Source organism: Hibiscus syriacus, unplaced genomic scaffold, assembly GCF_006381635.1.
Source record: "Hibiscus syriacus cultivar Baekdansim isolate YM2019G1 unplaced genomic scaffold, ASM638163v2 tig00116958_pilon, whole genome shotgun sequence".
NCBI classification, from domain to species: Eukaryota; Viridiplantae; Streptophyta; class Magnoliopsida; order Malvales; family Malvaceae; genus Hibiscus; species Hibiscus syriacus.
Genome location: NW_024063484.1, coordinates 927,105 through 947,568, shown reverse-complemented (window position 1 = coordinate 947,568; position 20,464 = coordinate 927,105). Strand labels below are relative to the sequence as shown.

The window sequence follows — 20,464 nt, the reverse complement described above, 5'->3', positions numbered from 1 at the left end:
TCTCCTAATTGTGAATTCTAAAAGAAATGATTGGTGCCTTACCTCAAGGCATTTTTAAGGTTGCTAGAAGGTTTTTTTAAAGCTTTTTCAAGGCTTTTTAAGGCTTTTTTTAATGTTGTTATATTGCAGGCTTGCCAATATTCTGTTGATTTGCGTAGGAAAGAATTTCAACATGATGCAGGGCTTCTAAGACGCGAGTTGACTTGGCAATATGTATCATGCTTCTGGCAATTATTAATTTTCTTTCATTATGATTATTTATTTTATTATTTCTTGTTGGGTACAATTAGATTTAATTGCCATTTGGGGAATAAAGCTGTCAACGAACACATTAATATTATTATGATGAAAAGACTTTCAGTTGAGGTAAGATATGAGCTAATTTTAAATTCTACTAGTTCTTTTGGGCGTACTTATAATTCACTACTAATGCATTTCACCTGGTTAGTTGTCACTATGCCCTTTTAAAGTCCTAAGTTGTCTACTCAACATTTTACAGTGAGTTTCCTGATTCCATTTGGTTTAACAGGTTAAAATGCCTCAAGATGCATCAAGCAACACTGTTGGTGATAAAAGGGGACTTCCAGGCTTTTAAATTTCCCGTCCCATATACTATTTCGAATTTTATGGATAGTAGTTTTGACATATGTAAATTGATTTTGTTGCTGTTTTTCTTTGCAAAGTAAGTTCTTGTAATTTCAGGATTTATTTCTCTTAAGTAGCGTGAGATTGAGCGCCAAATTTGTGAGCTTTGTCTACATCAAGCCAATAGGGTCTTGTTATTTATTTATTTGTTTTACATGAAGAAATGAAGATGATATGCTTTTTTATTCCCTTAAACATTTTAAGGCCACCTTTGAACTTGATTTTCTTTTCTTGGACAAGTTACAGTTTTTGGTGGGGATGGAGTGCCACGTCTTCGACGTGAAATTGAAAGGCATCACCGTGTATTTATTGTGCCTCCTATTGGTCCAATTGGGGCTCATGTGGTGAGTGATGAAGAATTGCTACAGAAAATTTTGAGCACACTTTTTATGCCTAGGAACTAAACAACTAAATCTTTATTTGTTAATATAAGATCGGCTTGTTCATTTGGTGTTGGCTACAGAATGCTGAACAGATTTTCCTTTCACTAGATTTCTCTGTTAATGGTAGGGGCAATTTAGGTAATTTTATAGTGAAAGAACATTTGCTCGCATGAGTTGTATTGAAGCTTCTTTTTTTCTTTGGAAAAATCGCTTAAAAATTGTTTTTAGTCTGAACATAGATCTCTTTTGATTCTAGAGGCTTTTTCCTATAAAAGTTTCTCCATTTTTAGTTTGTGCTATAGGTACAACAATAGGTATCACTGTTTCCATATTAAGTAATTCTTGACGACTTTCTGGCAACTGTAGTTAGTTTTGTGGTTATTGTGCTGCAGACATTACTCAATGGTTAAACATGGGCTCCTGCTGTTGAACAAGCTATTGGGAAGTTGCTAAATGCATTCATTGTGACAAATTCGCAGGATGCTAGTGCTCTTAGAAAATGTGCAAAGGAGTTAAGATATAATTATTTTCCGATTATTATACATAGGTTTTCGAGACCAAGGTGAAAGGATGAGAATTCCAATTTTCCTAAAAGCCTGTTTTCATAGTACTAATGTTTCAGTACAGTTTCCTTGATATATGGTTCTGCTTTCTTTGTAGGTTGATTATAACAGACCATTCACTCCCCCAGATGAACCACCCAGTTGCTCAATCTCTTTTACATTCTGATAATCCACTGTTTTCAATGTTTTGGTAGATGTGGTAATTTTTTTCCTTCTGTTTAAAATTCTTTTTCAAGCTTAATACTAGTCTAAAAAGTGTGTTTCCTTGCACATAATGCCTTTAAAAGTAAAATTGTGCCATTTTCACTGACTCTGTGTGCCTTAATTCCTTGCATAGGCTTGTGGGTGTACTAGTTACCGATTCAACTATAAACTAGTGACTTGTCACCTGCATCTTCCTAGTTTCCCCAACTAAGCAGTGAGTGGTGATTGGAGGAAAAGTGGTGTGGGTGGCATTCTTAGATTGGAGGATGGCTCGGTGAAGGGTTCTTTCCTAGAGGCGGCTGGTCCAGGTCCTCCGCTGTTGGTGGAGATTTTGGCAATTAAGAAGGGTTTATCTTTCTTTGAATCTTTTCTTCCGAGGGTTCAGGATCGTCTTATTATTGAATCTGATAGCAAACTAGCAGTGGAGTGGGTCAAGAACTATGATCGATGTCCTGTTGTTTATAGAGTTTTAGTGAGAGATATTGGTTTTTTGTTAAGAGATCTAAATGGTATTATTAGATGGGTTCCTAGATCAGCTAATGTTGAGGCTGACAGCTTAGCTAAGGCCGGTATCGGTTAGTTCTCAGTGTGTATGGATTCTTTTAGCATTTGGGTTTATTATTGTAAGGGAGAGTTCTGTTGTTAAACATTATGTAACTCTTGTTTATTAATGGTTATTAAGGCACCCTTTTCCTCCTTCCGCTGACTAAGGAACATTTTTTTGTTCCATTAATCATGAAGGGGGTTTTTAACGAGGCCTATCTTCTTATCAAAAAAAAAATATTTTCTATGTTCTTTACTTGCTAGTCTTGAGTTTTTCACTGTCATTTTATTTATCTGCTGATATTAAATTCAATGCATGTTTTTAGTGCTTGCAATGATGCAATATGGGTTGTTTTTATTAAACTACTACCACTTCTACATGTTAGGCAAACCTATGGTTGTAACCTTCCGTGCTTACTCGAATGATCAAATCCTTTCAATACTTCAGGGGAGGCTCCTGGTAATTACTGCATTCCATTTTCATTCATGATTCTGAATTACTTTGAATTTGATTTGTGAGGCAAATTCAATGTTTTTGAGTTTTCTTGGCTTTCTACTACAGGTACTTCCATATGTTGTCTTCCATCAGCAGGCTTTAGAACTTTGTGCCAGGGTAAGTTATATGACTTCTTTTGTAAGCCTCTTCCCTCCTTTAATTAATCTGCTTTCAACAGATTCTAATTACTTGAAATTAGCAGAAAGTTGCAGCTGCATCTGGGGATATGCGGAAAGCTCTTTCTGTTTGTAGGTTAGTGTTTCATTGCAACTTAATATTACTTCAAGCAATGCATTTCATTATAATTAATATTCCTGAAACATCGTTGGAGTCTGTGTTAGTGTTAAGGAATTTTTTTCATGGTTTAATATTTTTCCTAGGGGATACCAAAATAATAACTTGTATTTAAATTGTGGTTAGTTTATTTGGTAATGAATATGACCTCCTTAACATTCTTCGGGTTCCAGGAGTGCGGTGGAAATTCTTGAGGCAGAATTAAGGGAAACTGTAAGTGATGTCAGTTTGACATCAGTAGAGGGGGAGTTCACCAATCCACAGATGTGTCCTAATGAAGCCTTCCCTAAGAAAATATTACAGTAAACTTTCTCCAAATGTTATACCAAGCTTGATCTTGATACATTAGTCTTACACATTGTGCTTAACCAGTCACTTCTTCTACAGTTCCTTACACTTAATGATATGTTTCAGGTGAGGATTGACCATATGACTCTTGCATTGTCAAAGACATTCAGATCACCTATAGTTAACACTATACAGTCTCTTCCGCAGCATCAGCAAGTAAGCTTGAAGTGCATAACGAATACAACAGAACAATAGTTGAGATAATAGTCATGTCTTCGCTGCTTCATCTTCTCACTCTTAAGTTTGACTGCAGATTATACTTTGCTCTGCTGTGAAGTATTTCCGTGGTGGAAAGAAGGATACAACTGTTGGGGAGGTGTGTTTTCCCTTAAGTTTGATAGTAATTGCTGAATCATTTCATATTTGCAAAATTGACTTATAATGGTTGTATTCGGCTGCAGCTGAATAAATCTTACATTGGTATCTGTAAATCTGCATTGATTCCACCAGTTGGAATTTCAGAATTTTCAAGTCTGTGCGGAGTATCTTTTGAACATTCTCTTTGTTGTTTGTATCTCTTTTTGGGTTCATATATGTCAGTATGTCCTATGATCAATGCTTCACTTGTGTTATGCAGAAAAGGCGCTTGGATGTGGAGTGTGATTTCATGGTTAAGAGAATGAAACTGAAGGATGTGCAGAAGTCACATGCTGTTGACGCTAGTGCGTTGTCCGAGTCAACAACTAATGAACTTTTTCATGAAATTTCAGTTTGTTCCATGACTGACTTGACTTACAAACCTTGCTTTTATACTTATATTCCAGTAAGTTGTAATCCTTTTCTAATGATATTTTCATCATTGAATCGTGTTTAGGATGCTAAAATGTAGATTAAGAAGGAGGCATTTCTAGAAAAGCTTAAAGAGAGGTTTAATGCAGCAGAAGAAAAAGCCAGAACTCTTTAAGTTAACATTCGAAGATTTTGGGAGTATTATTTTAGTAAACTATATTTAATGTTTAGTTCAATTTTTCATGTGGCTTTACTTGCATTCAATTTACCCTCTATGCGTATCATAGAATCAACAAAGGGGGAGGTTAAAGCTTTTCATAAAGCATAGGACGAACTAATAGAGATAGAGAAAGAGAGAAATAATGCAGAAGCAGTCTACTTTTTGCTCCATTAACTTTTTATTCATTTACTTCTGCAACTATCGTGTGGAAACTTGAATTCAGAAATTGAAGTTTCTGTTTCAGAATAGGGTCCAGTAAGAAAATGTTCTGGAAGAAAAGGTTCGTCCTTAGTAGAGTTATCTAAATTCTACTTGTTCTTTTGGTCGTTCTTACAATTTACTAATGCATTTTGCCCGGTCACTATGCCCATTTAAAGTCCTAAGCTATCTACTCAGAATTTTACAATGGGTTTGCTGATTCCATTTGGTTTAACAGGTTAAAATGCCTCAAGATGCATCAAGCAACACTATTCGTGATACAAGGGGACTTTCAGGTTTTTAAATTTCCCGTCCCATATACTCTTTAGTATTTGTTCTTCTGGCTTTCAATGTCATCACTACAGAAAATTATCTACATGTGGCTTCATGGCTATTGTTTAATCCAAATAAATGTTTTATCTTTTTGGGAATACTCCCAAATCATCTATAAGTTAAAGAGGTTAGAAGAGTCTGAAATTTTCATAATTGATTAATGTTGAACTCCAGTTCTATTCTGATGATTTGTTAACAAGGAGGGGAGCGCTTTTTTTTTATAAAAAGGAATGTCTCATTAAAACCCCCTTCATAACCGTCAAGCAACAAAGACTCAACGGACATTGGAAGGAGGAAAATAGTACCTTCGAAATTTTATTGCATAAGAACCAAGTACAATAAGATCATACTACCGCCCAAAAACGGTGGCAGCCCACTCAACCCATTGCTAAACAGCAGTACCTACATGAATATGTTTATACCCTACAACAAAACTAACTCAAATGATGATCAACCAATTACAAACAAAATTCAGTCCCTAATGTTCCTGAAATCCCAAAAATAGAAAAACAACAACCCAATTAATTCCCCATCATTCAACCAATCCCTTGTTTGGCAAGCTTATCCACTTCACAATTTGCTACTCTGGCCACATGCCGGACAATGACCCCTTTATTGACCACGATGTCTGCAATATCTTTAACAATAGATAGAAACATCGGAGTGGAGATAGCTAGATTTTTTATCCATTCCACTGCCACTGCACTATCGGACTCCAAAATAATCCTTTGATTCACTGACAAATCCGAATCCAGGAACAAATTCAAACCTCTCTTCATTGCCATCAATTCTACCATAATAGGAGGATCAGATCCAACTTGTTTTGAGAACGAACCCAACATCACTCCTTTCTCATCTCTTATAAGTCCACCAATTCCTCCCTTCGACCACCACCTATCCATAGCACCATCTACATTCAGTTTAACAAAACCCGTAGGTGGAGGAGATCAATTGACTACGTTTTGCGATATCTTTTCGTCGAACACTACACGATCAACTAGCGGCAGATCCCCCACAAGACTATCAAAAGAGACCATCAATTTGGGAAATTTTGAAGAAAACCATGATTCCACTCTGTACCTTGATAGAAAAGATAAGTGAAATCTAATTTCCTATTATTAAAAATAATATCATTTCTCATTTTCCAAATTGACCACAAAACCGCTCTTGGGATGAAGGTCCAGAGTCCAGACACATGAACGTGGCACAAGATCAAACCAAACTGAAAATAGGGCTACAGGGCACTCTGGAATTGCAAAGGAAACCTCCCACTGGCGCAAGAAGCTAGTCCATAACCCCAAGACACTTTGCAAGAAAAGAATAGATGAGAAACCGTTTCTTGAACCAACCCACAGAACGGACAATACGAATCTTCTATACTTTGCACCCCATGTTTTATTAACTCTACCTTGACCGCAACCTTCTTGTGAACCAGTTGCCAAATAAAATATTCAACCCTAGGAGGAGCTACACCGGCCTAGACATTTCTTTTCCAGGGAAAACTATCGAACGAGGTTCCAAAAAAAATTCAAGACAAGATTTCACTGAAAACCTCCCATCTCCTTCTCCCCCCATACAAGAGTATCATCCATCGATGACGAAGGATTTAAATTATACAACAATGCCATAAGCTCATTCCATTGCATCAACTCCCAATCGACAAGATTTCTCCTCATGGCAATATCCCAGAAACAACCTGACGAATTATTTTTCCTAAAATCGGCGATCTTCCCCTCCTTGTTGATTGATAATGCGAACAATCGAGGAAAACATACCTTCAAAGAAACTCCATCCAACCATACGTCATGCCAGAATCTTATTGATTCCCCATTGCCCGCCTTCAGCAGAAAGTTACTTCGCAAACATTCCCCAAATTCGTCATGGGAGCAACAATTCTTCACAACCCCTTTCCATATCCAAGAAGCTTTGTAAGAGGCCGAACTATCTACCCCCATAGTATTCGGATTAATATTGTTTGTGTTGGCTCTTCATGATATGACTGAAGCCACATTTCGAGCTATGGGTGAGTTTGACGTTTTCATTGTGGGTGATTTTGTTTCTTTTTTGGGTTGGGGACTTGGGGTTGTAGTTATTAGCATCACATCCCTTGGGATTAAGGTAAATGCTATTGTCCGTCAAAGGGGACTTGTGGACTGAGCAGTTATGATATGTGTAATATTTTCCTCCAGGATGCTGTTAGCCAAAAAATTAGCCTGAACACCTTAGTTGAATTGGTTGTTTTCTTTTATCTTTTCCCCTTTTATTTTCTGCCCCTTTTATCTTTATGATATGACCGAAGCCCCATTTCGAGCTATGGATGAGTTTGACGTTTTCATTGTGGGTGATTTTGTTTCGTTTTTTGGTTGGGGACTTGGGGTTTTAGTCATTAGCATCACATCCCTTGGGATTAAGGCAAATGCCATTGCTCATAGCAATAACTCGTGGACTGAGCAGTTATGTTATGTGTAATATTTTCCTCCAAGATGTAGTTACCCAAAAAATCATCCTGTACACTTTGGTTGAATTTGCATATTCTATTGTTTTTTTTATCTTTTCATCTTTTGTTAACTACTTTTGTTAACTAGTCTGGTAAAAGTTAACTCTCATTCATTGACCATGAATATTTTTATTATTTGCAGGAGAAATTGGACGAACGCTTTTCAAAGAAGAAAGTTCAAGTTGCTTTTTTGGTGGAAAAAACATATGAAGTTCGTAGAAGGAAAGATGAATTGCGGGATGCTTTTTACTTGGTACATTAATTGTTCCCCATCTTTGTTATTTCAAAAGACAGGTTGAATCACAAGTCTTATGTTGTGCGTCAACCTTTCGGTGATTACTTGATTTCCTTAACATTTTGGCTAGGCTTATTATCAGTTTTTTTTTCTTTTTTAACTAAGGGAAAATATTGCACAACAGTTTATTTCGATTAGTTTAGTCACGATTAAATACGAATAAAAGCTGAATTTTGAGTTTTTGTATCGAACTCTTTCCTCGTTATTGTCTGCTCATTGGTCTATCATCATATTCTATAATTCATGTGTAAGCTTTTATGCGTATGCTGTGTAATCATTGGTCTGACCTTAATATTTATAATTTTACGTTCAACTTTTTGTTTGTTTGATTGTTTTTGATTTCTGAATTTTCATCTCTGTTCATTATAGGCAAGAAATAAAAAGTTTAAGCTTGAAGAAGAGCATCGCCGTGGCACTCAGCAACTCCAAAGGATGTTGAATGATGTTAGGATGCTTGAAGCAAATCCATGATATTCAGGAGAATCATATTAGAAATACACAGGTCTTTCATGGTTTTTTCTTCAACGTCACTTGTTAGTATTTTCTTTTTGACTACTGATGAGGTACCATTCATTTTGAAATAACATATATGTTAAAGTATGCTTATTCTTACATAATATTCATGTATTGTGTGCACGTTTTAATTTGACATTCTGTGAAAAATATATGTATTTTGAGTTCAATTAGAAATATGACTATTTTTATGCATGTAACAACATAGAAAAATACGATCTTGTTTACATCTTTAAAAGAGTACATCCTAGTAGGTACACAACCATGTGTATCTTTTTTTTTTTTGGAAAAATCATTTAAAAATTGTTTTTAGTATGAACATAGATCTCTTCTGATTCTAGAGGTTTTTTCCTATGAAAGTTTCTCCATTTTTAGTATTTTCTATAGGTACAACCATATGTATCACTGTTTTCTTGACAACTTTCTGGCAATTGTTGTTAGTTTTCTGGTTATTGTGCTGCAGACACTAGTCGATGGTGATACGTGTGTTCCTGCTGTTGAACAAGCTATTGGGAAGTTGCTAAATGCATTCAGTGATAAATTCTCAGGATGCTAGCGCTCTTAAAAAATGTTCAAAGGAGGCAAGATATAATTACGTTCCGATTGTTATACATAGGTTTTCGAGACCAAGGTGAAAGCTTGAGAACTCTAACTTTCTTAAAAAGACTCTTTTCATAGTACTGATGTTTGAGTACTGTTTCTCTGATATTTGGTTCTTTCTTTTGTATGTTGATTATACCAGATCATTCACTCCCCTAGACGAACCACCCAACTGCTTAATCTCTTTTACATTAGGATAATCCTATTGCTTTCAATGTTTTGGTGTATGTGGTAATTTTTTTCCTTATGTTTAAAATTTCTTTTCAAGCTTAATACTTGTGTAAAAAGTGTTTCCTTGCACATAATGCATATCATTAAAAGTAAAATTGTGCCATTGTCACCGACTCTACAACAACAACAAAACCCTATTCCCATATGCAATGGGGTAAGGGGAGGTAGGGTAGTAGGCTGCCCCCAACGCCAGGTTGAGAACAGCTTTCGTGGACGACCTCCGGCAGTCAAAAAATTAAAAATAAAGATAAAATGCAATGCATGTATAAATAAATAAATAGTTGAACAGTCTTCATATGCGCGTTTGTAATGGGAAGTAATCCCTGCAAATAAATCCATGCGTAAAAATCTCTGTATATAGACAGAAACGTAAGACCCGACTAAATTTAAAAAGAGGAAACATGAAGGGAAGGATACACAGAAGTCACTGACTCTGTGTGCCTTAATTCCTTGCATAGGCTCGTGGGTGTAATAATTACCGATGGCAAGAATTTCTTCATCTTCCCTAAGCTTATCTTTTAATCATTCTCCTTGTTGTTTGAATCTCTTTTTGGGTTCATATATGCCCGTATGTCCTATGATCAATGCTTCACTTGTGTTGTGCAGAAATGGCGCTTGGACATGGAGCGTGATTTCATGGTTAAGAGAAGGAAACTGGAGGGTGTGCAGAAGTCGCATGCTGTTGATGCTAGTGTGTTGCCTGAGTCAACTACTAATGAACTTCTTTAAGAAATTTCAGCTTGTTCTATGACTGAAAACCTTGCTTTTATACTTATATTTGAGCAAGTAAAAATCATTTTCTAATGATATCTTCATCATTGAATTGTCTTTAGGATGCTAAAATTTTGATCCAGATGGAGGCGTTGCTAGAAACACTTAAAGAGAGGAATAATGCAGCAGAAGAAAAAGCCAGAACTCTTAAGTTATCGTTCGAAGATTTTGGGGGTATTATTTTAGTAAACTATATTTAATATTTAGTTCAATTTTGCATGTGGCTTTACTTGCATTCAATTTAACCCCCTATGCGTATCATAAAATCATCAAAGGGGGAGGTTGAAGCTTTTCATAAAGCATTGGAGGAACTAACAGTCTAACAGAGATAGAGAAAGAGAGAAATAATGCAGAAGCAATCTACTTTCTTCTCCTTTAACTTCTTATTCATTTACTTCTGCAACTATCTTGTGGAAACTTGAATTCAGAAATTGAAGTTTTTGTTTCAGAATAGGGTCCAGTACGAAAATGTTATGAAAGAAAAGGTTCTTCCTCAAATTAAGGAGGCAGAGGCAGAATATGTGGAACTAGAAAAGAATCGTAAGGTTGATATTTATGCCTTTCAAGATATACTAACCAATTTTAGCCCATGTTATACTTCTGCAACTATTGTATAGAACTTGAATTCAGAAATTGAAGTTTTTGTTCAGAATAGGGTCCAGTATGAAAATGTTATGAAAGAAAAGGTTCTTCCTCAAATTAAGGAGGCAGAGGCAGAATATGTGGAATTAGAAAAGAATCGTAAGGTTGATATTTATGCCTTTCTAAATATACTATCCAATTCTAGCCCATGTTGTATTTTGCAACATTGCAGGAGAGCTGCAGAAAGGCTTCTTCCTTAGAGTGAAATTAACGCTTAGAAGACTTGGAAGTACAAAAATCAGAGACTTATGCATGAAGGCAATCGGTATGGGGTGGTTAATTTTTGATGTTTCACTTTGAAAATACCCTAATATCTGTTTGCAGTTGGATTTCATCTTAACTTTTGATTTTCTGCAGATATTCAGAGAACCGATTGATGATCTTAGGATATTGTATCTGGAGAAAGAGCATAGAAATTTTAGGAAATTGCATATTTTTTTGATAAGATTGGAAGGCCTCGTTAAAAACCCCCTTCTTGGTTAAATGAGCTTAGGGGTAAGCTCCTTAATCAGCGGAAGGAGAAAAAGAGCGCCTTAAAAATTTTATTAATAATAAAAGTTTACATAAGATTTAAACACTACACCAAATTACATCACATAAAACTTAACAACTACTTTCAACTAGACCTCCTCGCCGGATCAGAAAATCCAGTGATAGAGCCTTACAATCAACCTATCCCTTTCTTAGCTAAGCTATCAGCCTTACAATCCAGGAAATTGCATATTTAAAAAGCCTTTCAAGAAAGATTAGATGTAAGTTCCACTGTTGTTCAATTTGCCATGAATTGGACATTTGGTCTGGCTAACCTTGTTCCAACTGTATTTTGAGAAAGAACCTTGAAAGAGATTAAGGTCAAGAAAGACCTTAATAGAGTTATTTATTTTTTAATCTCAACTAATCTTTTCTAATATTTGGAATTCTGAATTATGATGTGAATCTTTTTCCGACTGTTTTGTAGGTTATATGGCATTTGATAGTTGTTTCATTATAATGTCATTTCTCCTAATTATGAATTCTGAAAGAAATTATTAGTGCCTTACCTCAAGGCTTTTTTAAGGTTGCTAGAAGTTTCTTAGCTTTTTTCCTTCTGCTTTGGTTGTTATATTGCAGGCTTGCTAAAATGCTCTTAATTTGCGTAGGAAAAAATTTCAATGTAAAGCGCTAAGACGGAAGTTGACTTGGTATCATGTTTCTTGTAATTATTAATTTTCTTTTATTATGATTATTTATTTTATTATTCATTGTTGGGTACAATGAAATTTAATGGCCATTTGGGGAAGAAAGGTGTCAGCAGACACATTAATGTTAATTATGATGAAAAGACCCTTTCAATAAAGGTAAGCTATCTAAATTCTACTTGTTCTTTTGGCCGTACTTACAATTCGCTACTTCTGCATTTCGCCTGGTCACTATGCCCTTTTAAAGTCCTAAGTTGTGTCTACTCAGTATTTTACAATGGGTTTGTTGATTACATTTGGTTTAACAGGTTAAACTGTCGTTCGTGATACAAGGGGACTTTAAAGTTTTTAAATTTCTCGTCCCATAAACTCTTTAGAATTTGTTTTTCTGGCTTTCAATGTCATCACTACATAAAATTATCTACATGTGGCTTAATGGCTATTGTTTAATCCAAATAAATTTGATATCTTTTTGGGAACTTTTTACTCCCAAATCATCTATAAGTTAAAGAGGTTAGAAGAGTCTGACATTTTCATAATTGATTAATGTTGAACTCTAGTACTACAATGATGATTTTTTAACTAGGAAGGGAGCGCTTCTTCTTAACATTATGCTTTGCGCTGGCTCTTCATGATAGGACCGAAGCCCCATTTTGAGCTATGGATGAGTTTGGCGTGTTCATGGTGAGTGTTTTTTTCTTTTTCCTTTTTTGAGTTAGGGACTTGGGGTTGTAGTCCTTAGCATCACATTCCGTGGGATTAAGGTAAATGCTATTGTCCGTCAAGAAGTAATAACTCATGGACTGAGCAGTTATATTATTTGTGACTTTTCATATACTATTGGTGGTTAGACTACCATATTTTGCCCAGTTATGATAATGAATGCTTATTGTTTTCTTTTGTCTTTTCCCCTTTTGTTAGCTAGTAAAAGTTAGCTCTCATTCATTGATCATGGAAATTTTTATTATTTGAAGGAGAAATTGGAGAAGTTGGACGACGCCTTTCAAAGAAGAAAATTCAAGTTGCTTCTCTGGTGGAAAAACATATGAAGTTAGAAGAAGGAAAGATGAATTGCAGGATGCTTTTTGCTTGGTACATTAATTGCTCCCCATCATTGTTTCTCTAAAGACAAGTTGAATCACAAGTCTTATGTTGTACATCAACCTTTCGGTGATTACTTAATTTCCTTAGCATTTTTGCTAGGCTTATTATCATTTTTTTTCTTTTTTTAATTGAGGGCAAATATTGTAAGACTGTTTATTTCGATTGATTTAGTCACTGTTAAATACAGATAAAAGCTGAATTTTGAGTTTTCGTAACAAACTCTTTCCTTCTTATTTTTTGTCTACTTATTGTTCTATCATGATATCATAGAATTCATGTGTAAGCTTTTATTTGTATGTTGTGTAATCATTGGTCTGACCATATTATTTATAATTTTACGTTCAAGTTTTTGTTTGTTTGATTGTTTTGAATTTCTGAATTTTCATCTCTTGTTCATTATAGGCAAGAAATGAAAAGCATCGTCGTGGCACTCAGCAAATCCACAAGATGTTGAATGATGTTAGGATGCTTGAAGAACAAGTCCATGATATTCTGGATAATCATATTAGAAATACACATGCCTTTCATGGTTTTTTCTTCAACTTGACTTGTTAGTGTTTTCTTTTTGACTATTGATGAGGTATCATTCATTTTGAAATAACATATATGTTAAAGTATGCTTATTCTTACATAATATTCATGTATTGTGTGCACGTTTTAATTTGATATTTTGTGAAGAACATATGTATTCTGAGTTCAATTAGAAATATGGTTATTTTTATGCATGTAATAACTTAGAAAAATACGTGTTTGTTAACATCTTTAAAAGAGTACACTCTAGTAGGGCTTAGTCATGCAATATAGAAATACGGAAGCCATTTTCCTCCATCTGATACAATGTTTTTGAAAATTTATCTCTATTTCTTTTTAACCTTTTCAATTGGTAGCAATATAAAAAGTTTTGTGATTAATGCTTTTCTGTTCTTATATTCAACAATTGTAAGCGTGAAAGGTGTTTTGTTTTAGAAACTTTGCCTTTTGATGTACTAATTCATAGAACTGTTAAACTGGGGCCGTCCTTAGTGTATTATAGACTAACCTTCTCCATCCAGATGAAAATAGCTCTACTATGTTGCTTATTTTTTTGGATCCTTATTTTGTTTATTATTCCTTATCTAGTTGTTAAACGATTAGTTTGATCTGTTAATATAAAGTGGCTGGTGAATGTTTTGTTTAATTTTGTTATACTTCGGAGGAAGGTAAGACTCATGGTTTTTCTTTTGTTGCTCCGCAGGCTGAGGAATCAGAAACAGAGGAACAAATAAAAATACTTGAATATGCCGTTGATAGCAGGGATTCAAATAGCGGAACGCAACCGCAATATCGGCCGTTATTTCGCGGTAGTGCCGCTGTCCGAAATCGATATTCGGGAAAATTGCGGTGGGTAAGAAAATCACATCAATAACGGTTTGTCGCGGCCGCTATTTAACGTTTAACAGTGAATAGCGTCGATAACGGGACGCTATTCTCGTTATTCACAAGTTTTCGCATAAAAGAAACCCACTACCCTAGCTTGCTCTCATCATCAAAATAGAGCAAACATTAAAAAGAGAGAGAAACAAGCAATGCCAGAGAAAGTGAGTAAGCTTTTTAACTGGTTGAGAGCTGGTCGATAAGTAAATGGGTCTTCATTTTTATGCTCATATTTGCTCATTCATCTTCTTCTTCAAGATGGTATGTACTATCACTTTCCTCCATTTTTTTGAAGCTCTAATTTGCATTGTTTGTTGATTATGCTTTCTGGGTTTTTTGCTTTTGTTTGAGATATGTTAATTCCTTTAGCTACAGTAGCTTGATGAATCGGGATTCAGTTGATTTTAGCTAATACATTGACTTGAGGGGGAGTTGAGAGACAGAGATGGCTCTGCCGTGAGAGGGGGTAGGGAGTTGATTTGAGTGGGAGTGGATTTGGATAGGGGGAATTAATTTTAATTTTAAATCATTAAATTATAATTTAAGAGAGAGTAATGTGGGTTATGAGTTGTCTTTGATTTCAAATTAGAGATGATTTTTTTAAATAATTTTTAAAATTATTTGAAGAATTGAGTTTTCTATTTTTTTAAATAATTTTTAAAATATAATTTTAAAGGATATATTAATTTGACATCCCTCTCACCTTTTAGAATTTATAATTTAATCCTTAGTTTAAAATGTAAACTTTTATTTTTATTTAATTTAGTCCTAATTTCTATTTGGTTAAACTATATATATATATATATATATATATATATATCATTTTCGCTTAGAAAACATTCTAAAAATCATTAAAATTATTCATTGTAATTATAATTATTTTTATTATATTTTAGGATAAGTTGTGCAAAATTTAAAAAAATTCATGACCGTGACACCCGCAGTGACCGCGATGACATCCGTTATGTCCGCAACCACGATAAACGCGATGTGACCGAAAACGTGACCGCGAATGCTATTTAAATCCCTGGTTAATATTATCAAAACAGTGCTCTCTAGGTTATTCAATTTTTCATTTCCTTGCTCATATGCCCTTGTTACCACTTAGTTATTCTAGATCTCTTTGACCCTTAAAATATTCTTACCAGTTTGAAGGATGAGGAAAATACTTCATCAGAACATCTCTCAGAAGAAATGGATGCAATGAAGAAGATTAATGAAGACGTATGGGGAAGGTTAGAGATTATTAAAATTTATATGAATTTGAATTTGCTTTTCCATTTTGACTCTTTGGTTTTGAATTATGATTTTTATAATATAACCCTAGGTATATGCAAAACATAACCTGTTATGGTGTCTTTAGGCGGTAAACATTTAGAATGGTCATGAAAAATGAAAAGGCCTGGTTCCTTTATCAAGTTAAGTTACTATTACTTCAAAATACTCTTATATCTGATTACTTCTGAGTTCTGACTGCAGTGATCCTTTTTTTTAAAAAAAAATCTTTTTTACTTGTTCATTTTCTGTGGTGAGGCTTTAGTTTAGATGGTAAAGGTTTTCGGGGATAAGTGATGGAAAATTGAAAGGTACATCATTATAACATGCCAAATATACCAAACATTCTCAAGATAATAATTGGTTCAAACTTTATATTCGAGCACTTATGACTGCTGTTAATTTTCCTTTTAAATCCTATTTTACATGTTCAATTTGTGAAGAGGAGTTAGTTTAGATGTTAAGAGGTTTTAGAGGATAAGTGATCATGGAAATGAAAGGTCCAACATTATAACATTCCAAGATTATGTGGGACATTCTCAGGTTAAATTATTGACATGTTTTTTTTAAATAAAAAAAGCAATTTTTTTTGCATGCGCAATTTGTATGGATAGTAATTTTGACATATGTAAATTAACTTTGTTGCTGTTTTTCTTTGCAGGGTAAGTTCTTGCAATTTCAGGATTTATTTCTCTTAGCTTATAGAAATAGTTTCTTCTTGAAGATCTTCACATCACTGATCCATTTTTCCTTTTATAGATTAAGTACCATGAAAAAAAGCAGCTTGAGATTGATCATCAAATTCGTGAGCTTCGTCTACATCAAGCCAACAGGGTCTGGGCAACTCTTTTTATTTATTTATTTGTTTTATATGAAAGATGAGGATGATGTGCTTTTCTATTCCCCTAAATATTTTAAGGTCACCTTTGAACTTGATTTTCTAATCTTGGACAGGTTACAGTTTTTGGTGGGGATGGAGTGCTACGCCTTCGACGTGAAATTGAAAGGCATCACCGTGCATTTACTGTGCCTCCTATTGATCCAATTTGGGCTCCTTTTTACTTTTTGATTGTTATACATAGGCAAGATTTAATTACTTTTCGGCTCAGATGAACCAACCAGCTGCTCAATCTCTTTTACATTATGATAACCCTACTGTTTTCAATGTTTTGGTAGATGTGGTAATTTTTTTCATTCTGTTTAAAATTCTTTTTCAAGCTCAATACTAGTCTAAAAAACGTGTTTCCTGGCACATAATGCCTACCTTTAAAAGTAAAATTGTGTTGTTGTCACCGACTCTGTGTGCCTTAATTCATTGTATAGGCTCGTGGGTGTGATAATTACCGATGGCAAGAATTCCCTTCATCTTCCCTAAGCATATCTTTTTAATCATTCTCTTTGTTGTTTGTATCTCTTTTTGGGTTAATATATGCCAGTATGCCCTATGATCAATGCTTCACTTGTGTTATGCAGAAAAGCCGCTTGGATGTGGAGAGTGATTTCATGGTTAAGAGAATGAAACTGGGGGATGTGCAGAAGTCACATGCTCTTGATGCTATTGTGTTGCCTGAGTCAACTACTAATGAACTTCTTCAAGAAATTTTAGTTTGTTCCATGACTGACTTGGCTTACAAACCTTGGTTTTATACTTGTATTTCAGTAAGTTAAAATCCTTTTCTAATGATATCTTCTTCATTGAATCGTCTTTAGGATGCTAAAATGTTGATCAAGAAGGAGGCGTTGCTAGAAAAGCTTAAAGAGAAGTTTAATGCAGCAGAAGAAAAAACCAAAACTCTTGATTTATCATTTGAAGATTTTGGGGGTATTATTTTAGTAAACTATAGTTAATGTTTAGTTCAAATTTTCATGTGGCTTTACTTGGATTCAATTTACTCCCTATGTGTATCATAGAATCAACAAAGGAGGAGGTTGAAGCTTTTCAGGAAGCATAGGAGGAACTAACAAAGAGAGAGAAAGAGAGTAATAATGCAGAAGCAGTCTACCTTTTGCTCCATTAATTTTTTATTCATTTACTTCTACAATTATCGTGTGGAAACTTGAATTTAGAAATTGAAGTTTATGTTTCAGAATAGGGTCCACTACGAATATGTTATGAAAGAAAAGGTTCTTCCTCAAATCAATGAGGCAGAGGCAGAGGCAGAATAAAAAGAATCGTATGGTTGATAATTATGCCTTTCTAGATATACTAACCAATTGTAGCCCATGTTATATTTTGCAGCGTTGCAGGAGAGCTATAGAAAGACTTTTTAACATTTGTCCTGAGAGTGAAAGTGTCGCTTAGAGTGTAACACCCTCAACCTGTATCCGACCCGAATACGAGTTTGAGGTGTCACATTGACTTTTCAAACTTTGACTCTTACCAAATTCAAAGAAAAATTTAAAACTTTCATTAAAATAAAAACTGTGTATTTACATAAATTGACCAAAATCGATCAGAGCATATTCAACTCAATCAATTAGTACATGCTAACTATATTCAGATTAATATACACATTTAAATCATCTATTTTCTGACCTGAAACTTTGTAAGGAAAATGTTGACTTGTCTTGCTCCTTTTAGCTCTTTACTCTTCTCACTTCTGTAACCTACGTGTGAAATAATCACACGCCAAGTCGTTGACTTAGTGAGGCATAAAACATATAATAAAACTCTAACTCGTAATCATGCTTGAACAATTTCTACTAACATATCACATACGAGCATCATACTCACATATACATGTAATAATTCCTACTATGCACCTTTCATATATATATATATATATTCACGCATACATATAATTATCTTCTTTCCTATCATTATCATATTATCACCTTTCATATTTCTATTCTCTTGTTTATATGATCAATTAAGATCATATCATATATTTTATAGCATATACAATAATCACTAATACACATATATCATATACAGTACATTCCATGTTATCTCTTATTAGCCCATGTGCACTTGTGAGAACTGTAGATATGTGAGTCTATTGAGGTTGTGCACCACTATGTTGTCACCACAGCTCATATAAATGTCCCGAAAGACCTATCCAGAGGTCACAAAGACCTCGGTAACTATCCAGAGATCATAAAGATCTTCGGTAACTGTCCAGAGGTCATAAAGATCCTCGGTAAACTGTCCATATGTTCCTTAGAACATAAGTATACTGTCCATATGTCTCGAAAGACATAGGTAAAACCTCGACTCTTGGCATGCCAACTATACCCCTAGCTCTCATATCACATAACATGGGCATTATCATTTATAACATTTCATATCACTTGTTCTTTCTCTTCTGTCACATACCACATGTATGTGTAACCATATATTTCATATCATATCACATGTATCACATATTGCATATTCATGTAATCATATAGATCATGTCACATGGCTTATATTATTTCTCATACTCATATATATATATATATATATATATATATATATATATATATATATATATATATATATATATATATATATATATATATATATATATAGTTCACTTTCACATATCATATTTTCCTTTTCTCCTATTTTTCATATCATGTCTCTTATAACAACATATGTCTGTCTTATCTCATATCCTATTATTCTTTAGCTTATATCTTATATCACATGTTTATATCATATAACTTATGTAATCACATATACTATTTATACTAGTTCACATAGCTTATTTCACTAACATGTATTCACACAATTCATGTAACATATGCAATAATATATATATCACATACACTCATTTATATAAGCTCTACTATGGAAAATAGACTTACCACTATTCCCATAGTATATCCCATAGACATGTAACTTTTCATGCATGTTCATTTCAAGCATATCAAATAATGCATATGGTATGAATTCATATCATGTTTCATAATATTGAATGAATCATGTATCAAAATATTAAATCTAGACTTATCGCAAGTCTAGAACTGAATATACTAACATAATCATTCTATGCATATGCACTCACCTTAGCTTTGCTTTGATTCGCTTATAATCCTTTACTACATCATCATACATAGATCTATATTAGTATTATAACTAATATACTCTAATGGTTCACTCTTTAGACTAAGAGAAAAGGTAATTTCATCTTTTAATGAAGGTATGCATCGATGCACTACTGATGCATCAGTGCATAAAATGCATTCGATATTTGTTTATTACTGGGATGCATCGATGCATGCCTTATGCATCGATGCACTAATTGCATTCGATGTTTCCTTATTAATGGGATGCATCGATGCACGAATTGCATTCGATGTATTTATTTTAAAAGAGTGCATCGATGCACTACCAATGCATCGATACACCTTTAAACAAATTTCTGGGTTTTAACCTTGATGCATCTATGCACTATGAATGTGCATCGATGTACTCTGCCCAGAACCTCTTTTTGAACCCGAAAATTCATTCTTTTTAAATTAAATCCTTCATATTTCAACCCCTTTCATATTCCTAACTTTCATATACATACTTAAACTCATTAATATTCATTTATCTCATCTTTAACCTTAATATCCTCTCCTCTTTAGGAATTTCAAGAATCATACCCTATTTTCCACATGTTTCAAATCCAATTCTAACACTTAATACTTCTTAATTAAGCTGATGACAAGTCAAATTTAGCTTCAAATTTAACTTATCAACTCCATTATGGAAATTCACTCAAGAACTCCAAATCTTTAATCTTCCCTAACTCATTTATCTTTTGATTTTAAAATAACTTAAGCTTTCCTTAAGCTTAAGTATCACCTAAGAATCATAACCCAACTTTTAATTCAACAAATAACCAACTAATTAAGAAACTCACCTTTGAGCTGGAGCTTCACGCACAAAGAAGAAAGGAGGAGAAGAGAATTCTGGAAACTTTGTTTCCCTCATTTCCCACGTGTAAATATATATCCACACTAGCACATTTTTTAATTCCTTAAATGATCAAATGACCATTTTACCCTTTAGTTCCTTTA

The 20,464-nt window shown here is 34.1% G+C and overlaps 2 protein-coding genes and 2 long non-coding RNA genes across 5 annotated transcripts; all 4 read left to right on the top strand.

Moving 5' to 3' along the window:
* Window positions 1-677: 677 nt before the first annotated feature.
* On the top strand, window positions 678-1,779 carry LOC120189485. The gene is made up of 3 exons (XR_005522526.1): window positions 678-989; window positions 1,421-1,590; window positions 1,689-1,779. It is a non-coding gene; the product is annotated as an uncharacterized LOC120189485 (long non-coding RNA).
* Window positions 1,780-2,675: 896 nt separating this feature from the next.
* Window positions 2,676-7,701, top strand: LOC120189483. Of its 2 annotated transcripts, XR_005522523.1 has the most exons (10): window positions 2,676-2,798; window positions 2,901-2,951; window positions 3,037-3,086; window positions 3,302-3,430; window positions 3,543-3,632; window positions 3,730-3,792; window positions 3,878-3,947; window positions 4,054-4,239; window positions 4,862-4,919; window positions 7,596-7,701. It is a non-coding gene; the product is annotated as an uncharacterized LOC120189483 (long non-coding RNA). The 2 variants fall into 2 exon arrangements; XR_005522524.1 differs by lacking the exon at window positions 7,596-7,701 and having other exon boundaries at window positions 4,862-4,920.
* A 7,430-nt stretch (window positions 7,702-15,131) lies between these two features.
* LOC120189608 (structural maintenance of chromosomes protein 6A-like) lies at window positions 15,132-16,588 on the top strand. The gene is made up of 4 exons (XM_039192843.1): window positions 15,132-15,259; window positions 15,349-15,424; window positions 16,235-16,309; window positions 16,430-16,588. Exons 1-4 carry the CDS (start codon window positions 15,213-15,215, stop codon window positions 16,586-16,588), a joined length of 357 nt encoding a protein of 118 aa, XP_039048774.1. The 5' UTR covers window positions 15,132-15,212.
* A 132-nt stretch (window positions 16,589-16,720) lies between these two features.
* LOC120189557 (structural maintenance of chromosomes protein 6B-like) lies at window positions 16,721-17,760 on the top strand. The gene is made up of 3 exons (XM_039192812.1): window positions 16,721-17,080; window positions 17,186-17,297; window positions 17,387-17,760. The coding sequence occupies exons 1-3, from the start codon at window positions 16,913-16,915 to the stop codon at window positions 17,425-17,427; spliced, it is 321 nt and encodes a 106-aa protein (XP_039048743.1). The 5' UTR covers window positions 16,721-16,912; the 3' UTR covers window positions 17,428-17,760.
* The last annotated feature ends 2,704 nt before the right edge of the window (window positions 17,761-20,464 follow it).

Bases quoted from the DNA above. Each gene is read 5' to 3' on its own strand.
- LOC120189557 (XM_039192812.1), top strand. From the start codon at position 16,913: ATGCCCTATGATCAATGCTTCACTTGTGTTATGCAGAAAAGCCGCTTG. The intron at 17,081-17,185 runs GTTTGTTCCATG...AATCGTCTTTAG, and splicing joins AACTTCTTCAAGAAATTTTA to GATGCTAAAATGTTGATCAA. The intron at 17,298-17,386 runs GTATTATTTTAG...TGTGTATCATAG, and splicing joins ATCATTTGAAGATTTTGGGG to AATCAACAAAGGAGGAGGTT.
- LOC120189608 (XM_039192843.1), top strand. From the start codon at position 15,213: ATGCTATTTAAATCCCTGGTTAATATTATCAAAACAGTGCTCTCTAG. The intron at 15,260-15,348 runs GTTATTCAATTT...TATTCTTACCAG, and splicing joins ATCAAAACAGTGCTCTCTAG to TTTGAAGGATGAGGAAAATA. The intron at 16,310-16,429 runs GTCTGGGCAACT...AATCTTGGACAG, and splicing joins GTCTACATCAAGCCAACAGG to GTTACAGTTTTTGGTGGGGA.